At 43.9% G+C, this 27,764-nt stretch overlaps 1 protein-coding gene across 2 annotated transcripts; it reads left to right on the forward strand.

Moving 5' to 3' along the window:
• The first annotated feature begins 37 nt into the window (after positions 1 to 37).
• On the forward strand, positions 38 to 27,723 carry TMED8 (transmembrane p24 trafficking protein family member 8). 2 transcript variants are annotated; one of them, XM_037031631.1, is made up of 6 exons: positions 38 to 227; positions 18,070 to 18,151; positions 22,713 to 22,875; positions 24,622 to 24,748; positions 24,963 to 25,268; positions 26,635 to 27,723. In XM_037031631.1, the coding sequence occupies exons 1-6, from the start codon at positions 110 to 112 to the stop codon at positions 26,850 to 26,852; spliced, it is 1,014 nt and encodes a 337-aa protein (XP_036887526.1). In that variant the 5' UTR covers positions 38 to 109; the 3' UTR covers positions 26,853 to 27,723. The 2 variants fall into 2 exon arrangements, with proteins under 2 accessions (XP_036887526.1, XP_036887527.1); XM_037031632.1 differs by having other exon boundaries at positions 22,746 to 22,875.
• Positions 27,724 to 27,764: the final 41 nt, after the last annotated feature.

The raw sequence follows: 27,764 nt of genomic DNA on the forward strand, positions 1-27,764 counted from the left end.
CCTTCCGGCCCGCGGGCTCCGCTCGGCACTTCCCGGCACGCGCTCGGCCCTCGGCTCTTTCCGGAGCCGCTCGCGGCGGGCGGCGGAGGCGCGCTCCACTCCGCTGCAGATGTCGGACCCGCAGGCGGCTGAGGGGCCGGGCTTCTGGAGCCCCGCAGCCTCTCGAGAGCCGGCGGGCGGCGTCGGGGACGGCCCGGGAGTGAAGGGGAGCCAGGCGGCCGCCTCAGGTACGCAGGACCAGGGAGCCAGCGCGGGCGCCTCCCGGCCTCCGGGCCCCGCACCTCGGCTGCAGGCTCGGCCGCAGGCTGCCCCGCCTGGGCAGCCCTTCGCGCGCGGAACTCTTGTCTTAGCTCCAGCCGGGGCCCCGCTACACCCCGGCCTCTGGTCTGCGCTCGAGGTTCTTTTCTACTCCTGTTTTGAAATGTTTTGGTTCCTGCCTCGCTTCCTTTCTCAGATCAGCCCAGATGGTAGTGACAGAGCTGCTCCGCCCCGGGCCCCTGCATGTCCGGAGCTTCTGCCGAACAATCCTTGGCTGCCGACCCCCACCCCACTGGCCTCGCTATCCCACCTCTGGCCCGCCACTCCATCCCTGCCTTGGTCCCCGGCCCCTGCCTTTCCGCCTGCCTCTCAGCCCCCAATCCCACTTGGCTCTAGCTTCCCTGCCGGTAGGCCCCTGCCTCGCCTCCGTCCTCTCCATCTCAGAGTGGGAAGGATGGAAGGGTCAGTCGGCTCGGGGGTCTTTTGAATGAACGTAGTGGCCAGGAAATAGGGGCTGAAATAAGAACTTTGGCGACTTCCCTTATTCTCCAGGACCCTCTTCTTCTTGTTTAGGACACTTACCTCCATGTGTGTCCACTCAAGTTCCTCCGTGTGGATCACTGCAGAGTCCAAAGGCAGCAGGGACCATCTATCACAATTTCACCTCTCAGGGCTCTATATGATCACCACACACGTCACAGCTAAAAAGGACGCTCTTTTGAAATACGAAAGGAGAGGGGAAGAAAACTGGTCTCACTAAGTAGCAAGTGCAACTTCATTTTCCAGGTCTGAAATTAAAATAGACACCATCACGTATAGTAGTAGAGGCGTTGCCACGGTACCTGGGTTGGAGTCTGAATTTTCAGTTTACTAATTAAGTGACCTTCGGTGAGTCGTTTATCTGTCTCAGTTTCTTCCTCTAAATTGTGGGTACCTGCCTATTGCTGGGTTACATGACCCACTCTGTGTGAGGCACTTGGTGTCTGCCTATACCGGGGTGCATGCCGAGCTGGTGATGTCCATTCTTATGAGAATAAGGTCTTTTTTTTCTCGTCCTAAACCCAGTGTGCTGCCTAAGCGTTCCCGGCTGTGTATGTCCTAGCCTGGTGACTTTTCCTGTCTTTTACTTCTATCCCAGATATCTCCCATCTGCTAACGCCACTTGGGTCAAACACTCACATCTTTGGATCACCTAGCTCCCCCCCACCCTGACTTTATGTTCTCTTACTTTGAAACATGTAGCAATAGTTTTCGCCTTTTTTTCCTTCTAATGAACTCTGTGCCTTGTAGTAAATTCAAAATTGATGACATGTATTTATAGCAATAGAAACTTGAAGCCAAATTTCTCAAAGATTAAGCAAATGAATACTCAGAAAGTCTCATAATCATCTGTCCCTTGCATAGGTCAATATTGTTGATATAAGGGTTGTTTTTGACAGCAAACAAAACCAAGCATTTGAAGTGGAAAGGTCTTAAGTTCAGGGCCCTGGCTGGGTAGCTAAGTTGGTTGGAGTGTCTTACTGATATGCCAAGATTGGACCTCAGGTCCTGGAACACACAAGAAGCAACTAATAAATGCATAAATAAATGAAACAATAAGTCAGTGGGTGTCTCTCTCCCTCTCTCCCCCCTCCCTTCCTCTCCTTTCCTCTCTCTGTAAAATCTGTTTAAAAAATAAAGAATAGTCCAGTATATATTGGAGGGTAATGGGTTTGTCTCTGAAGGCCCCCCCTACACCTCCAATTGGTTCCTACACCCACTTTGTCTTCCCAGGACATGGCTAGAAATAAGGTTACGTCCTCCTGTTGCCCTCCGAAAGCAGGAGGAGTGTCGATTTTTTTCTATTTCATGTAGGGGTTTGTTTTTGTGTCCTGGAGCAGGATCTTCTCCTTGCGGTATGATATGTTGCTAATAAAACAGCTAATAAAATAATAATAATGATGATGATGATGATAGCTTACATTGCTTGCTCTGTGTCAGAAAAAGCAGTGGGAAAAGATTGGCTTATATTATCTGACTTCCTGTCATTTTTCTTTCCGTTTTCCAGCCAAGAAAGGTTAACTTTGTTGCCCAAGTTAGCTGTGGAGTTTTTACTGTCCCTGTGAAATTGTCTTCGTGCTCTGGTGAAATTTACAGTAGCTTATTTTTATTTTTATTGGCCGTTAGTCAAGTATTAGTAATCCAGGGTATGGTCTTTGCCCTCTAGGTGCTTTTAGTTTGGCGAGGAACAAAAACCAACACTTCAAAACATGATATAACTGGATGTTTTTATTATAGTTTTTGATGTACTTATCCCCCGCCACCCCCCAAGAATCTTGTTTGAGGGACAGTCTGTCTTGTGTATCTTCTAGAGCCCTTAATGTCTTGTCTTCGACAGGGGTACCAACCTGCTGCCCGCCGGCTGCATGCGGCCCAGAATGGCTCTGAATGCGGTCTGACACAAAATTATAAATTATGCACGGACCTTTTTTTCCCCCTTCTCATCATTTTTTGTTAGTGTTTTTGTACGTGTGGCGCAAGATATCTCTTCTTCCAGTGTGGCTCAGTGACGCCAAATGGTTGGACACCCCTGTTAGAGGTTCTGTAAATATTTGCTGGATTGTGGGACGAAGTCTCAACACAGAGATGTGGAGGAGCATCACGTGATCATAAGGAATTAGGGTTGAAATGATCAAGAATGTTCCTTAGGGTAAAGCAGTAGTTCTCAACCAGGAGGGATGTTGACTCCCCCAGGAGACTTTTTAGTTGTCACAATTCCCAGCGGGAGGAAAAGGAGGGCCATTACTGACATCTAGTGGGGTAGAGGCCAGGGATGCCGGTAAACATCCTGTGATGCCCAGGACAGCCCCCACAATGCAGAATTATTTGGTCCCAAATATCACTAGTGCTGCTGTTGAGAAACTTTCAGTTAGAGTTAATGCTGGGTTTACAGAGCAGTGTGGAACTCAGGCTTTTGGCTTGGCTCAGAGTTTGTAAGCTTGGGATAAACTCCAATTAGGAGTTTCTGCCTCCTTTTTTGAGTAATTGATCCAATGAGTAAGCAATAGAGGCCTAAGAATGAGTGAAATTGAAGGAGGTTTCTGCCATCCTTTCGTAGAGGGAAGCCAGCAATAAGAAATGAGGTTGTTATCGAATTGAGGGTTTTGATTTCTCCATGTATCATTCCTTCAAAGCAAGAATTTGTAAAAATAATCATAACTTGTTTTTGAAAAGTATTTTTAAAAGTATTCTCAACAGAGAATACCTTTTGACAGTCTTCATGTTTGTTGACTGAGGTTTTGCTGATAAAGTAAGAATAGTGTTTATGTGCTTCTGAACTAAGCTCTCCAGGGGTCATAGTGTTCTTACTGTTTTATGAACTGTGATTGTTTTTAATAGTCTTTTATTTGGGACACGTGGGTCCTGCAGTCCCCAAGAGGAGAGAGATTACTCTTTATATATGTTGCATCACTTAAAAGCAGGGATTTTTTTTTCTTCTTCTTTCTTTCTTTCTTTTTTAATGATTGGAAAGCTTTGGGAAAAATAAAGAGCCAAATCTGGTATGACCCTGAAAGCAGCAGTAGAACTGGGTTTGGTGTATGTGACCTTGAGCACTCTTAATGCATTTTATAGACATTAAGGACGGGAGACAGGGCATGTGACCTTGGTCACGGTTCTTACGTAGGATTTAGAGCAGTGCAGTGTCTTTCTGCAGTGACGAAAATGTTCCAGTTCTGTGACTATTTCAATTTGATTTTTAAATTTAGAAATCAGTAGCTACCATATTGGATAGAACAAAAGAGTAGAAGTCTGTGCCAAAAAACCCTTATGTTTTTTGGGTTTCTCTTGCAGTTTCGTGTCAAAACACCCTATAAATCTATCTGCCTGTGGGTTATGTTTTTCTGTTACATAAGTGCTGCTGTTGAGAAACTTTCAGTTAGAGTTAGGCTGGGGGGTTTTTTTGCTGCATTTTATGGTGTTGAGATAGCCAGTTAGTCCTGTCATCGTTTAGTCCATGACATCCCACCGGAGGTTTATAATCTGACCACTCAGGAGCGTTTCCCACTCACACGGGCTGAGGAGAAATCGGATTGCATGGTCTCTGGGCTTGGTTGGAATATAAATTCAGCCAGTTGCTTTCTGTTTGAGCCTCTTGAGTCTATAACCACATAACCTGCTTTTGGTTCCTCTGCACTCGAATCTAATAGCTCAGGCTAATTATCTTTCTGCTCCCGCTTTAGTGAAAGGGAAGTCCTGTGAGGTCTGTTCTAAAGAACTTTGACTTGATATTAAGATGCTCTAGACAAGCCTACTTTTTGGTTCTCTTTGTAGAGAAAGTATAAGTACACAATAAATTTAAATCTGTACTGTGATCAGAATGTCTAAAACCATATTCTGGTAACAGAAAGAAAACTTGTTTTTTAAAATATAGGTTTTTTTAAATTAAAGACTTTATTTATTTTTAGAGAGGGGGAAGGGAGAGAGAAAGAGAGGGAGAGAAACATCAACATGTGAGAGCTACACTGATCAGTAGTTTCCTATCTCTCACCCCCAACTGGGGGCCTGCCACCCAGGCGTGGGCTCTGCCTGCGAATCCCACCGGCCACTTTTCAGTTTGCAGGCAGGCACTCCGTCCGTCCCCTGACCCATACCAGCCAGGACAGAAAACACGTATTTTAAAAATAGAAAATAAATCATTTTAAGAAAGGTTCTTTTTTTCCCCTTTTCTTCTTTGGCCGTCACTTACAGATCAAGTTATTCTTGAGCTTCCATTTGCCCTGCTCCCTTCATTGTTTTTAGGACCATGGCCATTCAAGGAGCACAGTCTTACTTCTGCCTTGTTAGCAAGTACATGCCAATATCATTTGATTATTAATTTTTCTTTAAATTGACATTTGAAATTGTTTCATTCTAAATAATATCTGTGACACTGCTAGTTTGACATACCAGTTTTTCCTAATATTAAAATAAATACATACACCCTGGCTGGTGTAGCTCAGTGGATTGAGCGTGGGCCTGCGAACCAGAGGATCGCGGTTCGATTCCCAGTCAGGGCACATGCCTGGGTTGCAGGCCAGTTCCCAGCAGGGGACTCATGAGAGGCAACCATACATTGATATTTCTCTCCCTCTCTCCTTCCCTTCCCCTCTAAAGATAAATAAATAAAATCTTTTAAAAATTAATACATACAAAATAAAATAACATTAAAATAAATACATTAAAATAAGAACATTTTCTCACATACCATCAAAATTTGCAAGACTTGTCCTGGTTTCTCTGGTCTCTGTTAGGAATCCCTGTAGAATTGGTCTATATTTGGCTGGTAAAGTAAAAGCTGTACTATAGAAAAATTGGCTTTTGCTTCTTTACAGTAGTCTAAATTTCACTAAAGAAGTTTAGGAAATCTGAAAAGCTATGTTTGTAATTGTTTTCTCTTTAAAACAAGACTGCATATTTTACACTTTACCTTTCTGGAAATAAACAGGTATTTCTTTTTCATTTTTTTACTTTCTGCCTCTCAATCCAATTACGAGTTGTTTTCTCAGTGGTTCTTATGTAATTTAGCATATACATTTAACCTTAAAAAATTAAAAACAATATCTTTTCACCTTTTTTCCTGCGTACATTAGCCTGTTAAGGTGCTATGAGAAGTGACTCTGAATGTATGAAAAACGCTCAACCTAACTCATGATAAGAAAATAAATTATAAGTATACTGGGTATAGTTTGACATCTCACTGTTGGTAAATGTGTATAGAAACAAGCAGTTTCAGGCATTGCTGATAGCAGTGTAAATTGGTACAAATGCTGTAAGGGCAATTTCTTAATATCCACCAAAATGATAATTTATGCCCTCATTGATCCATTTCTTCTACGAATTTATCCAATAGATTTATTCATGTGTCTGTTTAATGACGCAGAGACAAGACTATTATAGCATTATCTGTGATGGTAAAAGATTAGAAAGGATATAAATGTTCATCAGTAGGGAACTAGATAAATGAATTATGGAATAGTCAGTGAATGAAATATTAATTAGCCATAGAAAGGAATGAGGACGTTTTTCATATGCAGTTGTGGAGAGGTCTAAGATATACGTGGTATAAACAAAGGGCATAGTGATATTATGTCTGGCATTTCCATTGTTTGTGCAAAAAAGAATACGTATGTGTGGGTATCCACTCACATACCTTTTTTATATGCATAAAATTTTTCTGAAAGACTATGCAAAACCTAATAACATCTGTTGCTTTGGGAGGTAGGGACTGAGGTGGGAGAAGGTTTTCACTGTATATGTTTACACTTTTTGAGTTTTGAATAATGTGAATATACTAACTATTCAGAAAAAATACATATACGTGTTATGAGATTTTTTGCTGTGTATGTTGTAAGTTAGAGCCATCCTGTGCATTTCTATTGCCTTTCTGGTCATCAGGAACTGACCTTTTCTGGGTCTTTTTTTTTCTCTTGGATCAAATTTTTATGAAAAAACGGGTTGTAAGTCTCCTTAGGGATTAATTTTGTGTTATCCTTTAAACCAACTACTGTCTTCCATTACTTTGGTGGTACTTTCATCTCTGTCTGCAAATTCAACCTCACTGAAGTCTGTGTTATGATCTAAGAGACAGGACAGATCAAAGGGAGATGGAACCATTACTTAGATAAGCTTATACTGTAACCAGTGACAAAGAACACTTTCAAAATTTGTTGTGTTTCCATTTTACTCACTAAGGTATCATCTTTAAACTGAGAAGAGTAAAGAGGCGATGTGGGTTTCTTCGAGTAATGGCAGGATACGTGATTGGGATCAGTTCTCCCGCTGGAGGCAATTAGAAAATAATTGTCGAAATATAAACATCTGCTTGAAGATCCTGGAGGGCTAGCCAGATAATGAAAACTTACCAGGCTATGATCCACGTCAGGGCAGAAGTGTAAAAGTAGAAGTCCAAGGGTAGGAGTCCATTGTGGGGCTCCTTTTTCCTTGGAGGGTAGATGCTGGATTTCTGAGTGGGGAGACTGAATGACAAGGCTGTGAAAGTGCCTCTCTGGACGAAGCAACAGGGATCGATGGGCGGGACCAGTCAAGCAGGGGGACCCTGGTGAATCCCCTTTCCTTTGGGTTAAGACCATGAAAGGCCATGTGCTAGAAGTAACGGTAAATTGGAGGCAGGCTGTTGCAGGGACCGAAGCGCAGCTTCAGAAGCATCTCAGTTCATGTGATTGGATCAGGGTGACTCCAGGTGCTTGTGCCCCAGGGTACGTGGAAGAAGCAAGGTAACTATCTGAAGGACGGTTGGTAGGATTCAAAGTATTTCCACAACAGTTTTGCAAGAACGATTTCTGCCACATAGCAGAATGACTACATGCACGAGAAGAGACAATGTTAACAAAAATCAAATAACAGACAGGAAAAGTGGATTTATACAGGTACAGATTTTGGAGTCACCATATACAGACTTAAAAATAATTATATTTATTGCCCTGGCTGGTGTGGCTCAGTGGATTGAGTGCTGACCTATGAACTGAAGGGTCACCAGTTCAATTCCCAGTTGGGGCACATGCCTGGGTTATGGGCCAGCACTGGAAGCTAGATTATTTTTAAAATAGTGAATGAAAATAACTTGATATAAAATCTATTTTTTCAGTGGAGTTTACAGCAGTGAAGATGAAATAAAGATATTTTCAGACATTCGGATACAGGCTTTTTCACCTTCAGACCTGCACTAGAGGAATAACTAAATCTTTCAGGCAGAATCAGACTTGTCCCAGATGAAAGGAAAATTGCAATTTAATCTTACCCATTAACATAGATGCAAAAAGTCATCAATAAGACATTAACAACTGAATCCGGCAATATGTATGACCAAGTTGAGTTTTTCCAGGAATGAAAAGTTACTTTAACATTAAAAAAAGCATTGTAAATCACCATTTTAGCACACTGGAGGATAAAAGTTATCAGTTTAATCAATGCAGGGAAAAAGTTTGATAAAATTCAACCTCCATTTATGATTCAAAACCTTTAGCAAACTAAGAATAAAATTAACTTCTTCATTATTGGATAAAACATATCTACAAAAAAAAACCTACAAGCAACTTCAAACTTGATGATGAAATTTGAAAGTTTTCCTCTTAAGATTGGGAATAAGACAAGGGTGCTCACTCTCACTACTTACTATTTATTATTTTACTGGATATTTCAGCTAATATAGCCAGGCAAGAAAAATAAAATATTACCTGACTGGACATAGTCAGCTAATCTATGAGGATTAGAAAGATTCTGTTAAGTCTGTTGTTTGCAGATGGTGACTGTGCACATGGGAAATACAAAACAGCTTGCAGAGGATGACTGTGTACCTGGAGAATCCAAAAAAAAAACATGCAGATAAATCACTAGGATTAGTCGTGGTGAATTTGGTCAGATTGCTGGATACAGAGCCAATATGCAAAATTCCACTGCATTCATAAATATCAGCAACAACATTTTTAAAAATTTAAATATTTTTTATAGAGTAAAAAATTAGGAATAAATTTTACAAAATGTATTTAAACTTCTGCAGAAGATGATAATACATTAAAGAATATCTAAATAAATGGAAGGATATACCATATTGTTACATTGAAATAATATTGTAAAGATGTCACTTGCCCCCAGTTTTACCTCTAGGTAAAATTCAATCCCAATAAAAATTCCAGCAGGGTTTTGGTGGGCTTTTTGGGGAGAATTTAACAAGCTGATTCTAAAATGTGCGTAGAAGTGAAAGGCCACAAACAGCAAAGACATTGGTAATAACAAGATGGAAAGATTTGTTCTATTAGGGTATCAAGAGGCATTTTAAAGCTTTACGCAGTAGTCTCATGGGCTCTAGGAATAGCATAAAAGCCTTCAAATAGAATCCTTGATTTGCAACAAAGATTGTACAGTAGATTAGTAGGGAAAGAATGGTAAATGTTGCTGGAACAGTTGAATATCATAGAGGATAGAGAGAAGGAAAGAAAAGAAACTTGATTCTTGTCTCACACACAGTAAGTCAACTCTGGATTGTAGATCAAAATGTGAAAGGTAGTACAATAACCTTTTAAATATAGATAACATAGGATAATATTATCTTGATCTCAGTGTAGGGAAAGACATCTAAACAGGATACATAAAGACTAATAAGCTCTAGGTGGTGTGACTCAGTGGATTGAGCGTGGGCCTGTGAACCAAAGAGTCACCGGTTCGATTCCCAGTCATGGCACATGCCTGGATTGTGGGCCAGGTCCCCAGCGTGGAGGCATGCGAGAGGCAACCGCACATTGATGTCTTTCTCCCTTTTTTCCCTCCCGTCCCCTCTCTCTAAAAATAAATAAATAAAATCTTTTAAAACAGAGTAATAAAAGAATAATGATAAATTTTGACTATATTAAAATTAATCCCGGTTAATTGAAGAACCCCATTAAAAGAGGTAAAAGGTAAACCACAGAGTGGAAGCAGGTTGACAAACACACATAGTTGACCAAAGGTTTCTTTCCAAAACTCCTAAAATAAAAAGACAGTCCAGCTTTTGTCTTTTGTGTCAGAGGACACCAAGGTGCGGCTTTCTTCAGTCTTCCCTAATCCAGGTTCATCTGATACCAGCCTTGACTGTGCCACTTAAATTTGACCTCATCAAAGCCGTGCACCAATGATGCACAGGTTGGGAAGTTGGTTCCGGGTCTGCCCTGGCCCCTGAGATCGGCCCCCTGGGCCTGCCTCCAAAACAGGTTGCCGATGACATAACCAAGGCAACCAGTGGTTGGAAGCGTCTGAGACTTACAGTGAAACTGACCATATAGAGAAGACAAGTCCAGACTGAGGTGTACCTTCTGCCTTGTCCTCATCATCAGAGCCCTGAAGGAACTGCCAAGAGAAAGAAGCAGAAAAACGTTAGGTACTGTGGAGACTCAGTTGTGATGAGGTCGGCAGCGTTGCCCGGTGAATGTGGTACCAGGCTTCAACCAGAGAGCTCTGTGGAAATGTTGCCAAGGTTGTGGGTTTGATCCCCGATGAGGGCACATACGAGAATCAACCAGTGAAAGCATAAACAAGTGGAACAATAAGTAGATGTTTCTCTCTCTCTAAAATCAATAAATAAAAGTTAAAAATAAAAAGAATCATTGGAATTAAAAAATCCAGTAGTAAAATAGGCAAGGGACTTGGTCAGGCACTTTCCAAAAGAGGATTTCAAAATGGCAAGAAGCATGCTGAGTCGTCAGTGGTGTGCAAACTGAATGAGCAGATACCCACCAGAATGGCCCAGATGAAAAATACTAATACGAGCAAGTATGGGAGAGTCTACGAACTAGTAGGAAAGCTCCTCAGTGCTAGCGGGGCACGTACCTGACACAACCCCTTGGGAAATAGTGTGGCATTACCTTCCAGAGTTTACCATTCACATTTCTGTGATTTAACCGTCCCATTCCGAGCTTTGTGTCCAACATCAAATGCATGCACGTGTGTGCCAAGAGACGTGTGCACGAATATTCATAGCAGCATTATCCATGATAGCCCCCAAATGAGAAATAAGCCAAGTTTCATCAACAGTATGTTGATAAGTTATGGCATCATCATGGAATTTATAAAGCAATGAAAATGAACTAACTACCCACACCAACTTGAACGAATGTTTCTGACAATATTGACTGAAAGAAGCTAGACTTAAAACGTTCTGTATCATTTGCTTTTATACAGAGTTCAGAAAACAGGCAGAATGCAGTGATACTATTTAGAACTAAAGAAAAGCAAAGAAATGATTCCCACCAGTCAGAGTAATAGGAGGAAGGGAGAGGCTAATGATTGGGAGGGTCATGGATGGGGCTTTTGGAGTGCTAGGAATATTCTATTTCTTGGCTTAGATAGTAGTTATGTATCATAGGTGTTTGCCTGTGATAATTTATTGATAGCACATTTTGGGGTACCTTTCTGTATGTTGTATTTCACAGTAAAAGATTTAAAGAGGAGTCTGTGTAATGTGGATATTAAGAGTGCTAGCTTTGAACTCCCCTGCCTGAGTTCATATTGCTTCTCTTTTTGCAAGCCATCTAGGGCAAGTTACTTGATTTTGCTGAGCCACAAGTTCTTGAACTATCAAAGTTCTTGAACTATCAAAAGGAACTGATACTAGTATCAACCTCAATGATTATGCGATTTAGAGAGATTTCACTAAAAATTCAACAAGGCGATACCTGCAAAATGCTAGAATTTGGCACACAGTAAGTGATCACTGTGGCTTGGTTATAATAGTAACGGAGACCTGAATGAAAACAGGGTATCTAGCTACGTTAAGTTTAAACTTCTGGATCCAGGCAAATTCTGTTCATGTGTTTGGGTCAGAGTTCTTGGGTGTAGCCAACAGAAACTGATTCTGGCTACAGTAAACCGAGGACTGTTGGAAGGGCACAGGAGGCTCACTACAGTGTTAGTAAAGGAAGGCCGAGGAGACTAGAGGTTAAGCAGCAACACTGTGATCAGGGCTCATTGGTGGCCACCAGGTGGATCCTCTCTCTCTCCTTCACAGCACTCCCATTTCAAATTCTTGGTGGGATATATTAGGTCATGTGCCTGTTTCCTCACTTCCTAGAGCTGAAGAAGGATCTTCCATTCTGACTTTCATGGGGTACTGTTTACAAAGTCAGTCCTCCCCCAGGAGGAGAAGGTTGAGTATGTGATAGTCGAGTTGTCTACTTACATCCAGGGTCCTGCAAGAACCTGCAAATGTAATTGTGTCATGATTGAGGAATGCTAGGGACTTGAAACGAACCTACGTACCAGTTATCCTAAAAGGAAGAGAGAATAGAGTCCAGAATCTGCAAACCATGGAACTTGATATGGCTTCTCAGCAAAGTTCTAGAATATGTCACAGATGATTTGTGAACACTTAGTGAAGAGAATAAGGGTTAGGAGGAACCAGCCTGAGCATCTGCAGATTTGTCCCCCTAATTATTTTCTACTCAAGTCCCGTCTGCCTCAGCTATCACTGTTAAGTCCTCACTGTCTCTCATGTGAACTTCCGCAGAGGCCTCCAATCTGATCTGATAAAAATTCATCCTCCCAGCAGCTGCCCATAGAATTCTACTAAGGAATAAAATGTGATCATGTCATTTGCTTAAAATTCTTCATCACCTGTGGGGTAAAGGCCCTTCACAGTCTTCCCTGCTAAACTGAAAGCTTCATGGAGGCCAGAACTGTGTCTGCTTCAGCACATTATCTCCAGTACCGAGTGTGGGGCCAGGCACTTGACAGGAATTTGATGAGTATGGAGTTAAACTGATGGACCCTTGGCTCATCTACACTCATCTGTACACACTGAACTGGCATGGTGCTTTGCTTGCTTGTTTTACTAATGTTTCTTTTGTTTTTAATCCTTACCCAAGAATATTTTTTATTACTGATTTTAGAGAAAGAGGAGGTGGAAGAGGAGAGAGAGAGAGAGAGAGAGAAAGAAAGAAAGAGAGAGAGAGAGAGAGAAAGAGAGAGAAAGAGAGAGAAAGAGAAACATCAATTGGTTGCTTCCCACATGTGCCCCGACCTGGGATCGACCTGCAACCTAGGTATGTGCCCTGACCAGAGATCGAATCCGTAACACTTTTGGAGTTCCAGAATATGCTCCAACCAACTGAGCAGCATGGCCAGGGCATGTCTGTAGTATTCTTGTGAGAACAAAACTGAACCTGAATCTAGTCAAGCCTCAAGGTCAACACTGTCTGATAGAATTTTCCTTGATAATTAAAAATGCTCCCCTGCGGTCCAGTACGGTAGCCACTAGCAATTTGTGGATTTTAAGTACTTGGAATGTGGCTAGTGAGACTGGGGACTGAGTTTAACATTTTATTTAACTTTAATTAATTCAAATTTAACCACATGTGCTAGTGGCTCCTGGGCTAGCATCGCTCTAGGTCCATGACCATTTTACAGGTAGTAAATACAGGGCATAGAAGAATCTACTAAAGTGATACCATGAAAATTCAATCAGCCAAATTCAGAATATGGGAAAATCTGCATGTCACATGATCTTTTTATTTTTGTTTCAACAAATGCATGAAAAACAATGGGGTGAAGATTAGTATAGATTGAGACTTAACATACATAGAAGCTAAATTTAGTGTGTGAACCTTATTTGCATCCTGATTAAAACGAACCAGCTGTTAGAAAAGAGACCTTTGAAAGGAGTGGGGAAATTTGAACACAGACAGAATTTTAAACGATGGTATGGACTTGCCAATTTTGTAGGAGTGATGATGATCATGTACCTAAACTGAAAGTCTTTTTCTTTGGAGATGTATTCCAAATGGATGTAGTGACCTCTGTGTGTATGGTGGTGGTCAGGGAGGTGGGGATAGAGGAAATGAGAGGGAGGATGATGGGAAGGTAGGGAGTGGGTGCATGAGTCTAGCCTCTAATTTTGTTTCTATCCAAAATTTTCTCAAATCACATTTTTACACAGTAGTGATTAAAATACACAAAGGGAATAATTTTCTCAAAATTCAGAGTAGGAGGAGATATGAATGGGAAGGGGCGTTATGCAAAGGACTTCTGAAGTGCTAATAATTAACCTAGTTGGTGAGTATGCAGTTATTGGTATTATTACCATTTTTAGCCCTGTGTCTGCTTCTCATGCAGTGTTCCATACGTGTGATGTATTTCACAATGAAAAGTACAAAGGACAGAACGGAACTGTACAGGGTCCAGTTGGAGGAAGCACAGCTGGGCCTCACGGGGATGAGGAGGTGTTCAGGTGGACTCTGCAACTGTTTCCCTCGTGGGCCCCACAGTGGCTTGTTTCCTCCGTCTGCTCGCGTGCATTGTTTTCCTGTTCCCAACAGTCATCCTCGTGCTTAGTCACCTGCTTGGACGAGGCCTGTGGAGTCTTCTTCAAATGGCGGGCCCAATCCATGACCTCACTGAGGCTCTTTAGTTTGTTTGGTCTCTGATACCAACTCTAGATTTTGGGGAAGAGAATTGGACTGGCTTTTGGGCAGGCGTTCACCCAAAACTAATAAATGAACTATGGCTAGCATAGTGCACCTCGGTGGCAGGGCCTCGCAGGGGAAGTTTTTAAGAAAGAGTTGCAGATACCTCTAACATAGTGTCATTGCCTGTAATGGTGAGAGATTTGAAACAATATCTAGCTCTATCAATAGAGGCTTGGGGATCAGTTAAAGAAATTCTGGTATAGCCTGTACGATACTACACAGTCATTTTGATCCTGAAAAATGTCCATGAATAATGTTCAGTAATACTTGATGTGTGTCCTTTTAGAAATATATACATTTGTGTTGAGCCATAGAATGAGTGGAAACTATAAAACACTAATGAGCAATTAATGAAAGCTGTATTTTGGGGAATCCTGAGCTAGCAGGCATTATAGTCCAACTGAGCAGCCCATGGTACATCATGTCCAGCAGACCTGTGGTCTCCATGCCCCACACCAAGCTGATGGTTGGGGGTGGAGGGAATACACTTATGTACCTGTCTGTGTGTACTTACGAGTACGTAAATACATTTACAAGAGGAAATGCACCAAAATGCCAACAGTGGTTATTTTTAGCTAGTGAGATTATGGTTGTTGTTTTTGCTTATTTGTGTTTCCTGATTTTTCCTACACTGAATAATGAGTTATTTGTATATTAAAGCCTGTAAAGATAAATGCAAAATATTTTCTTATCTGTATACAAATAGCAGAGCACATATTAGTACAATTTCAAAAGTTAACTTGAAATAAATAATAGAGATATGTAAAGTCTTGCATGTAAGTTAAAAACTCAATTATCTTCCACAAATCTGTATCAAAAATAGAATAGAAGAGTGACAAGACTTATAATAAGCTTATTTTTGTAAGTTCTGGAGATCTTGATTAACTTATTTAGGTCAACAGTGTAAGTTTTCAGTTAAAAAAGTCAAGTGCCCTGTTAGGATATTATGTCAAGAAGTACTGTGTCCTTACTGAGAGCTTGTTGTTTCAGTGTATTCTGCGTGGATGTGAGCACACCTGAAAAGCTGCCTGTTTTAGGTCCTCACCTTAAAATGGGGCAAAGTGGAGCACCTAAGTGAGGCCAGCCGGGTCGGAGGTCACCTAAGGGGTGACTGAGAGAACTGGAGATGGTCAGCCAGCCTGGGAAGGAGCGGGCAGGCAGTGTGATAGTGGGCTGTGAATATTTGAGAGGATATCTTAAGGAGGAGTGATCGAATTGCAGGATTTATTAGGAAGTGGATTTTCCTTGGTCAACGTGAGGAAGGACTTTCTGTTCTGCTTATTGCCCACTGGGAAGGGCCTCTTCCCAGGGCGGCAGAGACTGGGGAGGACACATCTGACTGTCACCTTGGACTCAGTGCTGTTGTTGAGATGTGTAAAGTAAACCTTGACTCTTCCCCCATGTGTCTCCCCTTTACTCTCGCACCACTACCACACTCACAACTCTGATACCAGAAGTGAGGGGTTCTTCACCCACACCACGCAATTCTGCAACACCAGCTGGGTGTCCGTAATTTAACTCAGTTATGACACTCTACCTGGAGGTCGGCGCCATCCCGCCAGATGGCCCTGCACCCCTACTTCAGATGTCAGTGTGAACGTAGTAGGTCCCCAGGCTACCACAGCGTCTGTCCTACTTGGCTGAGAATTGACCCACCTCCCTCTTGGATTTGATGATGTGTTAGAACAGCTTACAGAACTCAGGGAAACATGTTTACCAGCTTCTTAACCGCTGTGCTGAAGGCTGCAGGGAACAGTCAGATGGAGATACAGAGGGACAGGTATCCCAGGAGGGTCCAGAGCTCCCGTCTCCGTGGAGCTGGGGCGCGTTGCTCTCCCAGCGTATGGATGTGCTCACCGAGTGGGAGGCTCCCGAATCCTGTACTTTTGGATTTTTATGGAGTCTTTATCAGACAGGCACAATGCAGATCATTAACTTCAGTTCCAGCCCCTTCTCCTCTCTGGAGAATGGAGAGTGAGGCTGAAAGTTCCAAGCTTCTATTCCTGGCTTGGTCTTTCCAGTGACCAGCCCCCTTCCAGGAGCCCATCCAGAATCGCCTCACAAAACACAAGTCGTTTATCTCACCCAAGAATTTCCTTGGGATTTAGGTACTCTGTGTCGGCAATCAGGGTCACAGACCAAATGTTAGAGCAAAAGATGCTCCCAGTGCCCTTGTCACTTAGGAAAGTATAAGGGTTTTGGGACTTTTGTGCCAGGAGCCAGGTGCAGAGACTAATACATGTATTTTCACCCTGGCCGGTGCCGCTCAGTGGGTGGGAGTGTCATCCCATAACCGAGAGGGTGCTTCTCTCTCGCATCGATGTTTCTCTTTCTCCTTTCCTCTCTCTTTAACAGCAGTGAAAACTGTGTCCTAGGTGGGGATTTTATGTGTGTGTGTTCTGTTACCTTACAAGAGAAAAACTGTGTGGCGTGAGCTCTAAGACTTTTCTATCAAGACAGTGTGAATTCTCTGACGAAAAGAAAAATAGATCTTATTTACATACAAAAAATGAGACTAGATTAAAATTGGATTACAAATATTTGCCTGTCATTTGCATTTTTATGTTGCTTCCAAACTCTGAAACTTGCAGGATTCGAGGTTTACTTCAGTAAGTTGTATTTTGAATTAAGAAGTTAACTTTGGCCTTGGCTGATGTAGCTCAGTGGATTGAGCATGGGCCTGCAAACCAAAGGGTTGCTAGTTTGATTCCCAGTCAGGGTGCATGCCTGGGTTGCAGGCCAGGTCCCTGGTGCAGGGTGCACAGAGGCAACCACACGTTGATGTTTTTCTCCTTCTCTTTCTCCTTCCCTTCACCTCTATCTTAAAATAAATAAATAAAAATTTTAAAAAAGAAGTGAACTTTGGGCTCCAGTTTCTTGCTGTCCTAGCAAGAGGACATTAAACCAGGGCGATCTAAATACACACCAAACCATATGGCTACCTGAGGGCTCAAGGAACAGCTAAGTGAACAAACCACAAAACTAAGTAGCACCCAGTGGCAGCCTGACTGCCTGGTTTGAGTCCTGTCTCTGTGCCACGTTTTCCTTACCTGCACACCGGCAGTGGCAGTGCCAGCCCCAGGCTTATTGTGAGCCTGGGAACATAGCTCTCGTTGTACATTTCGCCTCCACGCTCCTCAAAGGCACCCAACAGCATTCAGTATGTCCTCGGTGAATGAGTGCGTAAATGCATGAAATTACAGTACCCGATCTTGGATACAGTGATCTGAGCTTATTGATTATAGAGGTGGCGTTCTGTACTTTGGTGCTGAATTCCAGTTTGTTTCATTCTACATCTCACTCTGCCCTGTATTTCCTACCTAATTTAACCATCTGCTTTCTGAGAAATAATGATTCTTGAGTTAGGATTACATCTGTGGGGACTTGTTTTGAAAAATGAATTATTTTTTATAAATGGGTTATGACTGTCTCAGAATACTTGGATGTGATGATTTCAATAACTTACGGACTGGGCCTTTCAGAGTATAAAGTTATGCCCAGGGTATTTTTGGGAAGGGAAAGTTGTTTGAAACTGCCAGATTGATTTGTTTGTTTGCTTGTTTGTTTATTTATTTATTGTCCTCGTCTAATTGCATGCTTAGAGAAGGAAAGGAAGGGAGACAGAGAGGGAGAGAAACATTGATGTGAGAGAGATACATCGATCAGTTGCCTCTTGTATGTGCCACAACTGGGAATTGAACCTGTGACCTTTTGGGTTAGGAAATGACGCTCCAACCAACTGAGTCACACTGGCCAGGACCTTCCAGATTTTTAAAAATGGTACAAGCCAGGGATTGTGTTCCCTCCTAGATGTTGAACTTTTCTTTCCATGATTTTCTAGAGAAGGAAGATCTAGAAAACACCAAGGTCGCCTCTCCAGTGGCTTCTGCCTCGGATCCAGGGCCCCAGTCCTCACCCTACAGGTAGGGACGACAACGGCTTTGCATACAGTGCTTCTACAGCTTTCTCTTCAGAGAGAAGGAATTGGCGAAAGAAGTGGGCAGCGACTTTAAGGGGGAGGACAAGTTGAAGTGAAGGGTCTGAATGGCTTGCCGCCAAGTAATCAACCCTTCGGTGTGTTTAGGGTTGACATTAGAGCTATTCCAAGTTATGAAGTTTGCTTGGACTCAGAGAATCAAACTGTAACAAACAGTGTAGTGCCTTTATGTTCTCCTGAAGACTAGGTTCAAATGGAAGACATTTGGAGTGGACTGCAGGTGGACTTTCAGGAGAACAGGTGTTTGGGTTTTATTCAACAAATGCACACACACACGTTATTGGAGGCAGTTTTTATTAAGTAATTTTCAGATTAAACCATTATGATGACTTTCAAGTTATCATTCTTAAATTAACTTTCCTCTCCGGCCATCTCATCGCCCCACCCTCCGTGACATCAGAGTGTGTAGGAGCAAGGGGAGAGTTGTGCTGAGCCCTAGGATGAGCAGACACGTGAAGCATTGTGGAATAATTATTGAAAACTATTTCGGAGAGTGCTGAGCGAGTGCATGGAGAATCCCACTGATCAGGGAATAGTACAGTTCAGGCAGAACCTATGGTTTTCATGTCTCACACAAAATTGATAGTGGGAGAATGTCAAGATATTTTAAAAATCTGTTACTTCTTGAGTAGAAGTTCTTTCTTCTTATCTTTTATATATGACATAAACTCTTTTCCCCCAAATTCAGATGATGGAAGATAATGACTGATGTAGTTGGTGATATTAATATAAGCCACACTTTATTAAATGCTCCTTTGTAATAATGATAACAAAATTATTACTTTTTATTGAATATTTATATTTGCTTATACTGTTCCAGGTTTTAAACTGTGTTATATCATTTAGTTGTCATAGCAACCCTCATTAAATAAGTATGCCTATTGTTTTTTAAGATGAGGAAAATCAAACTGAATTAAGTAGTTTGCCCGTTTACCCAGCTTCTGGTTACCCAGCTTCTGCAGCTTGCTCTCCTAAGGAGCAGTGGAAGAGTTTTGAGTTCTCTGCTTATAGCTACTGGGTTACTGTCTGTGACAGTCCTTCTGGAAGGCACAGTCTCCCCAAGGCGCTGATTGTGTGCGACAATGTACGTTCTCATCAAATCCTGGAGGAGGACTTTTCCTCCTCCTGCCACCACCCTTTCTCTGTTGGTCTGAAGGACCTTCGGGGATGGGTTTGGGCACAGAACTGATTTTCCCCCCTAAGAATAAATGTTTTTTGACTGAGGGTTATTTGTATGGAACATTCTTAGAAAGAGATTTAATTTTAAAGTTTTGTTTCTAAAATCTAGTATGTGAAGAAAAATCCAGCAATTGTGATAGCGAGTGCCTGATGCTTAGAGCCGTATTTGTGTTTTGTGTATGTTGGAAATGGAAACGTCACAATTGTGCCTGTTCTCGCGAGGCTGGCCCCTCCCATTGGGGCGGGGCCCGTTCTGGGTCAGCACGACCAGGAGCCTCCCCACGGGAGTTTCCCGCGTGTGGTTCATCACTGGCATCAAGTGATTTGCAGTTTATCTTCCCCAAAACACCCTTCACTGATTCTTCGGAGCGTAACACGCCAACATGAACATTGAATTTATGTGGCTGTTATTTATCCTGCTTAAAATATTTTTCACTAAGTAGAGCCATGTTTGTGCAAAGTAGCATGCACAAAGGCAATGAAGAGACTAAATTTTAGATGCTGTATACGGTCAGGGCAGGCTAGTAATGGTCAGATTAACAGTTGTATAATGGTTAGATTAACAGTTGTATTCTCACATTCTAAATATTCCTTTGGAATACTCCTTTGTTCCCAAACAAAAATTTATTTATTCACTTATTTATTCAACAGATAACGATTGGGTGTCTACTATTTATTCATTCAGCAGATATTTACTGAGAGCCTCCTAGGTACCTACCACTCTTACAGGCATTGGAGGTGCCACAAATGAACAAGTGCGTGGGAGAGGGGCATAAGGAGACTAAACGGGAAAAAACCAAAACTGATAAAGAAAAAAATGCACAAGCAATCCAAGTCCCTGGTCTCGTGGAATTTATACCCTAGCGAGGGAGGCAGATGGAAAAGTATGCACTGTCTTTCATGGACTCTAAGTTGCCATCAGCTGTAAGATGAACTGCTATTTTGTGTACCAGCAAGTAAGAAAAAAATGCCCAAGATAGCCAGTCTCATAAGAGACCCTCCACACGGAGCTTTGCTTCAACAAAAGCCAGCACCTTCAGGGAAAAGATAAAGGAGGAAACCCGCCCCTCTGCAGGGCAAAGGGCAGCGAGGAGACTGGCGTGTCTCCGCCTGGGCACTGTGTGAGGGCAGGGCGTCCTCCGAGGGTCTGAACCCCAAGCTCGTCGCCAGTTTGTTTTCTGAAGTCACTCTGCCGGTGTGCTCTAAACAGGACTGTAAGTCGACTCTGTGGGTAGCGCTGCTGAGCACGGACAGGAGCAAACACAGGTCTCCTGTGGAAGGGCTCGATGTCAGTCCAGGCCCGAGCCGTTTGGAACATGCCACCAGTCTTTAGGACATCCCATATTTCAGTTGAATTAAAATCTGAAAATAAATTTGCATCTTGCAGTCAACAAAATATGGTACATAATATGCCAGGCAGTGATGAGTGCCTGGAAGAAAAGTGAGGCGGAGAAGGTATAAAGAGAGATGGGCCAGGGGCTGAGCAGAAACCTGAAGGAAGGAAGCCAGGAGGTAACTCCGGGAAGAGGATTTTAGACAGAGGTGGCAGCAGGTGCAGAAACCCTCAAGTGGGAGAGGGCTTGCACTGTTTGAGGATTCGTGAGACATTCAGAGGTGTTGTGCTTGGAGCGGATGAGGCAAGGCGAGGTGAGATTGTTCAGGGAGAGATGGGGTCGGAGTGCAAAGGGCGTTAGGGTTCCACATGACAGGCTTGGCTGTAGGGGCTGTGCAAACAGGGGGTAAGGCTGAGTTCTTGCCTTCAAGCTCACCTAATTAGGGAGACTGATGATAACAGTGTCGAGAAACAAAGGCGGACCGAAATTTCTGGTCTGGGGGATGAAATTGGTTCACACCAGCGGTCAGTTTACAGTTTACCCAGGATTACCAAGCAAACCCGTAAAAATCAACAGTGTCCCACGCTCTGATTCTCATAGTAACTCCCTCTTGTTTGCTCTGAGATAGATTGGAGTGACTCGGATATTCCGAAAGATGGCTCTGTTTTATCTAAAAAAGGTAATTTACAAGCTAGAGGGGGTTTTTCTTGTTTGTGTTGAAAGAAAGGGGGAGAGAGAGAGAAAGAAACTGATGAACTCCAAAGTAAGCCCTCTGTTTTTGAGGAAATGATGCCCTAAAGCAGCAGTTCTCAAACCTGTACACCCCAAAGAATTGTTACTCACGTGGGTTATATCTGTCAGTGTTTACTACATTAACTAAAACGGAAAGGTTAAAAATTTGTTGGTTCATTTAAAAAGAGCAATAACAAACTCATCACATGTGAATATAAATAACATGTTTTTAATGAAAAAGTTTTTTTAAGTAACAATAACTCAGTGAGAAGAGAGATGTAAATTCGTTAAATGTCTGCCTTAACGAGAGGCAGTTGGATTCTCAGACCGCCTGCTGCATTCATTCTGTTGCAGTGTCACGTGTGGTCTCTGGAGACCTCCGCTGTACGTGCTTAAGGAGATGAAAATGAAAAAATACAAATGATATTTTAGAATTATTTTGAAGAATTTTTGACTTCAGCCTCCCCCCAAAGAGCCTTACGGACAGAGGGCTCCTGGACGATCCTTCAGTGGCTGCAGCTGCAAAGAACCAGGCTCCTTGGTTGGAAGGATGCCCGGGAGTTCTGCGTGTTGCGTTCTAGTCCTGTCGCCTCGGGCACTTTTTAGTTTCTCTGGGAGCCAGGGAAGTGGAAGCAGAATTAATCCCTTGCTTCTTTAAAATCAACTGCTCAAATAGATGTGGTTTAAGCCATTGGGGCAGGAGATTAATGTGTGTAAACAGGAAAGAAGGTGATTAAGTTGCCCGGTGAACTGGGTGCAACATGGGATCTGTGGTAGCCTGCCACGGGTAGCGTGTGACATGGAGATGCCGAAAGGCCGGCTGCTCTTGGGATAACTGGACAGGGGTGTCCTTGCTCATCGGTTTGTGCTTCCTTTGGTGAGCACTTTCTTTGCTTCTAACCAGTAGCTGTGTGTGTGCCGGGCGTCTAACTCTTGTTGAAATTCTGTGTGGAATAGATGGTGTGGGTCCCAGAGGGAGGAATAAAGTCAGACCTCGCAGTCCATCATAGAGGGACTGAGACGTGTGTTTACCACAGTTCGTGGAGCCTGGGATGTGGCCTCGTATACGGTCACCACGTTACTGTGGGCTGGTTTAGCCCAGGCCGGTGGTCAGCCAGATCGGCAGTAGACCTGATAGACCTGAATACCAGAGGAAAGCAGGGGTTGCGGGGCGTGTCCTTTGCGGGGGGGGGGGTATTATTTCTGGGTTTCTCTGGGTCTGTCGTGCCTTTTTTAAAAGAGTCCTTGGACTGACCTGCTGTCTCCCTCTGAGAGGCTGCAGACGGTGTCTCCAGGGAAGGAGGATGCTGCAGACGGTCCGCGGAAAGCAGCCAGTGCCTTGGAGGTCCGGGCCTTGGTGGGGCAGGAGCTGCGGCCTGCAGACCAGGCCCACGTCCTCGACAAGGTAGGGGGCACATTCTCATTCTCTCTGTGAAAAGGAGGCATTTACGCACCGGAGTTCAGGGACACGTGGGTGGGTCGGAGTTAGAAAGCACTGTGAGCGTGGCTCACAAAATGCTCTTTGCTCTCTTTGGGCATCTCATTTTTAATTGTTTGGAGAATGATCCTGTGTGTCTCCCACAGGGCCCGTCACTGTACTAGCACCCAATAGATACCTATTTAAAAAATGAAGCATTAGAATGAATGTTTACATATTGTCTCAAATCCCCTCAGGATGAGAAGTCTTAAACCGTTGGACTGTGTTTTAGTCTCGCTTTTCTCATGCCAGATCTACTCAGCATTTGGGGTAAAGATTCCACAGAAATGGTGTCGCTAGCAGCGGTTTTTCTGCCATGGAAGAATGCGCCATTTGTATCATTTTTAATGCATGTATTATAATACAAATGGTAGTAGTGTCGGTAAGGACGATGGCAAACATTAGAACTGCAATTGTAAAACGCATTAGAGTTCACAAAGCATTTTATCCACAATACTGCGTTTACTCCTAAAGACAACACCACGAGGCAGGTACCATTGTGTCCCCATTTTACAGATGAGGAAACTGAGGCTAAGAGCTGTTAGTGACTTTACTAAGGCTATGTAGCTAATAAGCTACAAGCTAAATTCTTTGTTTAGCCTTCTGGAAAAGGACAGACTCAAGCAAGTTCACAGTCCGATTCACTTCATTTAGCAATGGAATTGAGAACTGAAAGATTTATTCTTCAGAAATGGATAGTATAAGAATATAGTCTGGGAGGATTACAAAATTTCTTTCTTTCTTTCTTACAAATACACTTCTAGTCTCTGAGCTGGACCGCTGCCTCACTGACATGCTCTCCCACATTGGCAGTAGGTGGACTTCTTGAGTTGCCTGCCAACTGTTTGGAGAAAGAGCAGAAAATTAAGGCATGATACCATGAGACAGAGGGATACTAATCTGAGTGATCTGGAGTGAGCCTCCAGGGAGAGACTGCAGGCTTCTGCCATGAGTTACCAAGGGCTTTGAGTATTGAGTGCCATTTGTACTATTCCATGCAGGTTAGATGTCTGGCAGCAAATATACTGTTTACGTGCAAGTCCTGGGGCTGATCTAAGGGGAAATTATAATTACTTATATATAAAACATGATAGTGGATGAGACAACCAATGGGAAAAGGCATCTAAGGTGAGCTGTGGATGAGAGAGAGACAATAAACTGGATTCTCTCTCTGCGGTGCTTTGGTGAGTTGATTGACAGTGGTCTGGAAGTAATTTTTGGATGGTAACTGCAGCAGGAGGACTGGGCGGCAGAGTGGGAACTGAGCTAAACCCTGGTGCAAGGGCTGTCAGGGATGAGGCTGCAGGGAGGTCCTAGGCGGGCTAAGAGGAGACCGAGACATGGGCCAGAAACACTGCTGATGCGAAAGTCAGTAGCAGGCTTTGAAGATGTTTGTGGGCAAGGGTTTTATGAAGTGTCTTGATTGAGTAGGAGAGTTGAAAAAGGTAGGAGAGAACAGGAAAGAATCTTTAAATTATGGAACATGTTGGTGGCATTACAATAGAATCTGTTAGCAACCTGTGCCTGGAGGAAAGAGAAGGAGTGATGACTAGCGCATTAGGCTCAGAGTTGAGAAAGTGCGTAACACGGCAGGGTAGGCAGCTTCCATTTGGAAAGAGGCTGGTTGGCATCTGCTGTTCTCATCCGTCCTCTGACCGGCATTCTGTTGTGCAGATGGCCAGGTATCAAGCCCCGCAGAGGTCTGGGGACATCGTTATGATCCAGTCTGAGCACACAGGAGCTGTGGATATTCTCTCAGCTGATTTGGAATCTGCAGACCTGCTGGGGGACCACAGGAAAGGTGAGCCCTTTGGGAGTACGGAAGGTGCGTTTCTGTTTCCACTGGGAAGTTCAAGAAAGGCAGGCGGCTAGAAGGAGGGAAACAGACAGTAACTTGTGATGGAAAGTGAAAAAGGAATCCCGTAGAAGTGACTGTGACAGCCTCCCGGAGCAAAGTGCCGGGTGGGGCAGCGTTTCCTTTTGACTTCTCGGTAATAAGCTGCCCGTCTTTCCAGTCTCCCCGTCTCCGATGGCTCCTCCGTGCGTCTGGACCTTTTCCAAGATGAAAGAATTCAAAAGCAAGCTGGGCAAAGAGAAGAACAGCTGTCTGGTGGTGAAGCGGGGTGAGGTGGTGACCATCCGGGTACCCACCCATCCGGAGGGGAAGCGTGTCTGCTGGGAGTTTGCGACCGACGACTATGACATTGGCTTTGGAGTTTATTTTGACTGGACCCCTGTAACCAGCACTGACATAACTGTGCAGGTCAGTGATTCCAGTGAGGATGAGGATGAAGAGGAGGAAGAGGAGGAAGGGATTGAAGGTAAATTTAATTTTAATGTAGTTTGCAGTTTCCTTTCCCGGCTCAACCTAATATCTAGTGAGCACGTCCTGTGTTGCATCCGTCCCCCTCTTCCTTAGAAGGCAGGTGAGGAGGCCCTTTCAGCATCACCAGCACAGCCGAGTGATGCCGGCCCAAGTCAGACCCTCGGAGAACTCTCCTGTAGGCCGGTATTGGCGCCTTGGTGGAAAGCCCCCTTTCCTTTTTGTCAGCACCTGCTGTTTCCCCCACGTCTCCCTGAGGGCAGGGAGATGGCGGGTCAGTGCTGCTGTGTGCAGAGGCATTGTTTTTCAGATCACGGAAAAACCTGAGATTGCTTTTCATTTTTTCTCAGTTTTATGATATTTACATTTATTCTTGGCTTGGAACCAAACCAAGTGATTATAGTTTGCTAGATGCATGCATTCTCAGCTCCTCCCCAAGCCACACCAGATGGTCACAGCTGGCTGAGGACTGTTTACTCCTTTGTTTCATGCCTAGGGCAGTTTTGAAAGTAGTCCTGGGGGTCCGTTCCAATTGTTACTTCCAGTACCTTCTCGGGATGGCCCTGAGGCATCTAGGGGCGGGTGGGTGGTATAGGAGTAGGTTCTATGCATTAACTTTATTATTCAATTTTCCTATGTTATCTTAAAATGAATTCCTTTACTTGTTTCCACATGGACCAGCAGGTCTGCAGGGGAACCTGAGGGTATTTAAGGAAAGGAGACCCTTGTATGTTACTTGCTGCTCTTTAGGAGGCTGAGTGGAAGTTCTAGGCACTTGGTACAGCGAGTTTGCCAGTATCTCCTACCATTAGCTAGTTCTTTCCCCTGTTGAATGAAAGGATGTGAGAATCTTTTCTTCTAAATGTCATTTTCTCCTGTGGACCAAACAACCGAGGTTCGATTCCCAGTCAGGGCACATGCCTGGGTTGCAGGCCAGTTCCCAGCAGGGGACACATGAGAGGCAACCACACATTGATTTTCCCCCCCTCTCTCCTTTCCTTCACCTCTAAAGATAAATAAATAAAATCTTTAAAAAATATAAATAAATGTCATTTTCTTTCCCTCAGAAATGTCCAGATACCTCTAGAGCTTGGTAGGCTCTGGCTCTGTAGGGTTAAGTCCTCGTTTCTCAGTGGGGACGTTATTGGGATTTGGGGTGGGATGTCCACTTGTTAAGCAGGTGCTGTCCTGATGTTTAGCATGGCTGGACCCTGGCGTCACCCAGACATTCCTGTAGGAGGGCAGTAGCATCCCCCTGGGTGAAAGCCATTAGTTGACCTGGCCCATTCCCTTACCTTCAGGTAGGCCTTTCGTGTACAGTGTCCAAACTCCTGTCCAAACGCTCTGCCATTTTGCTCATGCAGACCCCGTCCCAGTTGGAGATGTGGAGCGAGGCTCCAGGAGCTCCCTGCGGAGCCGCTGTGGGGAGGTCATGCCTGTGTACCGGCGGGACAGCCACCGAGACGTGCAGGCAGGCAGCCACGACTACCCCGGTGAGGGCATCTACCTGCTCAAGTTTGACAACTCCTACTCTCTGCTGCGCAACAAGACTCTCTACTTCCACATCTACTACACCAGCTGAAGACCCGTGGGCACCGGGCAGGCGGAGTTTGCTGGCTGGAGAGGCTGCCAGCTGGTGCTTCTTGTTTTGGGTAGGCAAGAGCTTGAAGTTGAGCGTGAGGCTCCTGACCCTCACGCCCTGCCTGGCATGCCTGACGTTGACCCCACATAGCTTCTGCCCCTTCTTGGCTTCTGCAGGTGGTGGTGTAGTGCCCCTCTTCTGTGGTCCATGACTCACACTCTCCTTGCTTCAGACTCCAGCAAAATCCCTCTACAAAGGCGCCCATCAGGCAAAAGCCTAAAAGCAAGTTGAGTGTTGTCTTTTCAAAGATAGGCTCGTTTTGGTATAAGGTGTGTTATTCCGGTTGTTGCTCTCTCCTCTCCCAGAGCCTTTATTGCAGACGCATTCGGTGGTGCCCACTCTCTTTTTAGAAGTGCTGGAGGAGGGGAAACACGTTGTCCACGAAGGAACGAGTTTCTTGCCTGGAGAGGGTCTGTCCAGCCTCTCAACCACTGCCATATTCCCACCTGTCGGTTCTTCGTGGTCTCTAGCACAGGCCGGGAGCCCTCACTGCCTTTGACGGGTGCGGCCAGTCCTGATGGTTCACCTCTGCTTGTTTGCCTCCACTTTGCCCTTTCCTAGGCCTGTGTCTTTTCCCTCACAGCAAGAACTTCCATGCAATCTAAAGTGATGATCAATGTAACTAGGGTCTTCTGGGAAGAAAGTTCGCCTCCATCACTTCCTGTTTCAGGAGGCTACATCCCTTACCAAGGGCACTGGTGGCTGAAGGGGAAAGGGTGGCAATTAGGGACTGGATTAATGCTGGAACCCACATCTTTGAAAGTCAAGTTTTACTAATTTTTTTTTTGCATAGTCAAAGGAAGTTAAAAAAATAGCACTCCAGATTCCTCACTGTGCTTTTGTTTCTTTAGA

This window comes from Sturnira hondurensis, unplaced genomic scaffold (assembly GCF_014824575.4).
Source record: "Sturnira hondurensis isolate 20B ecotype Veracruz unplaced genomic scaffold, ASM1482457v3 Scaffold0021143, whole genome shotgun sequence".
Classification (NCBI taxonomy): Eukaryota; Metazoa; Chordata; class Mammalia; order Chiroptera; family Phyllostomidae; genus Sturnira; species Sturnira hondurensis.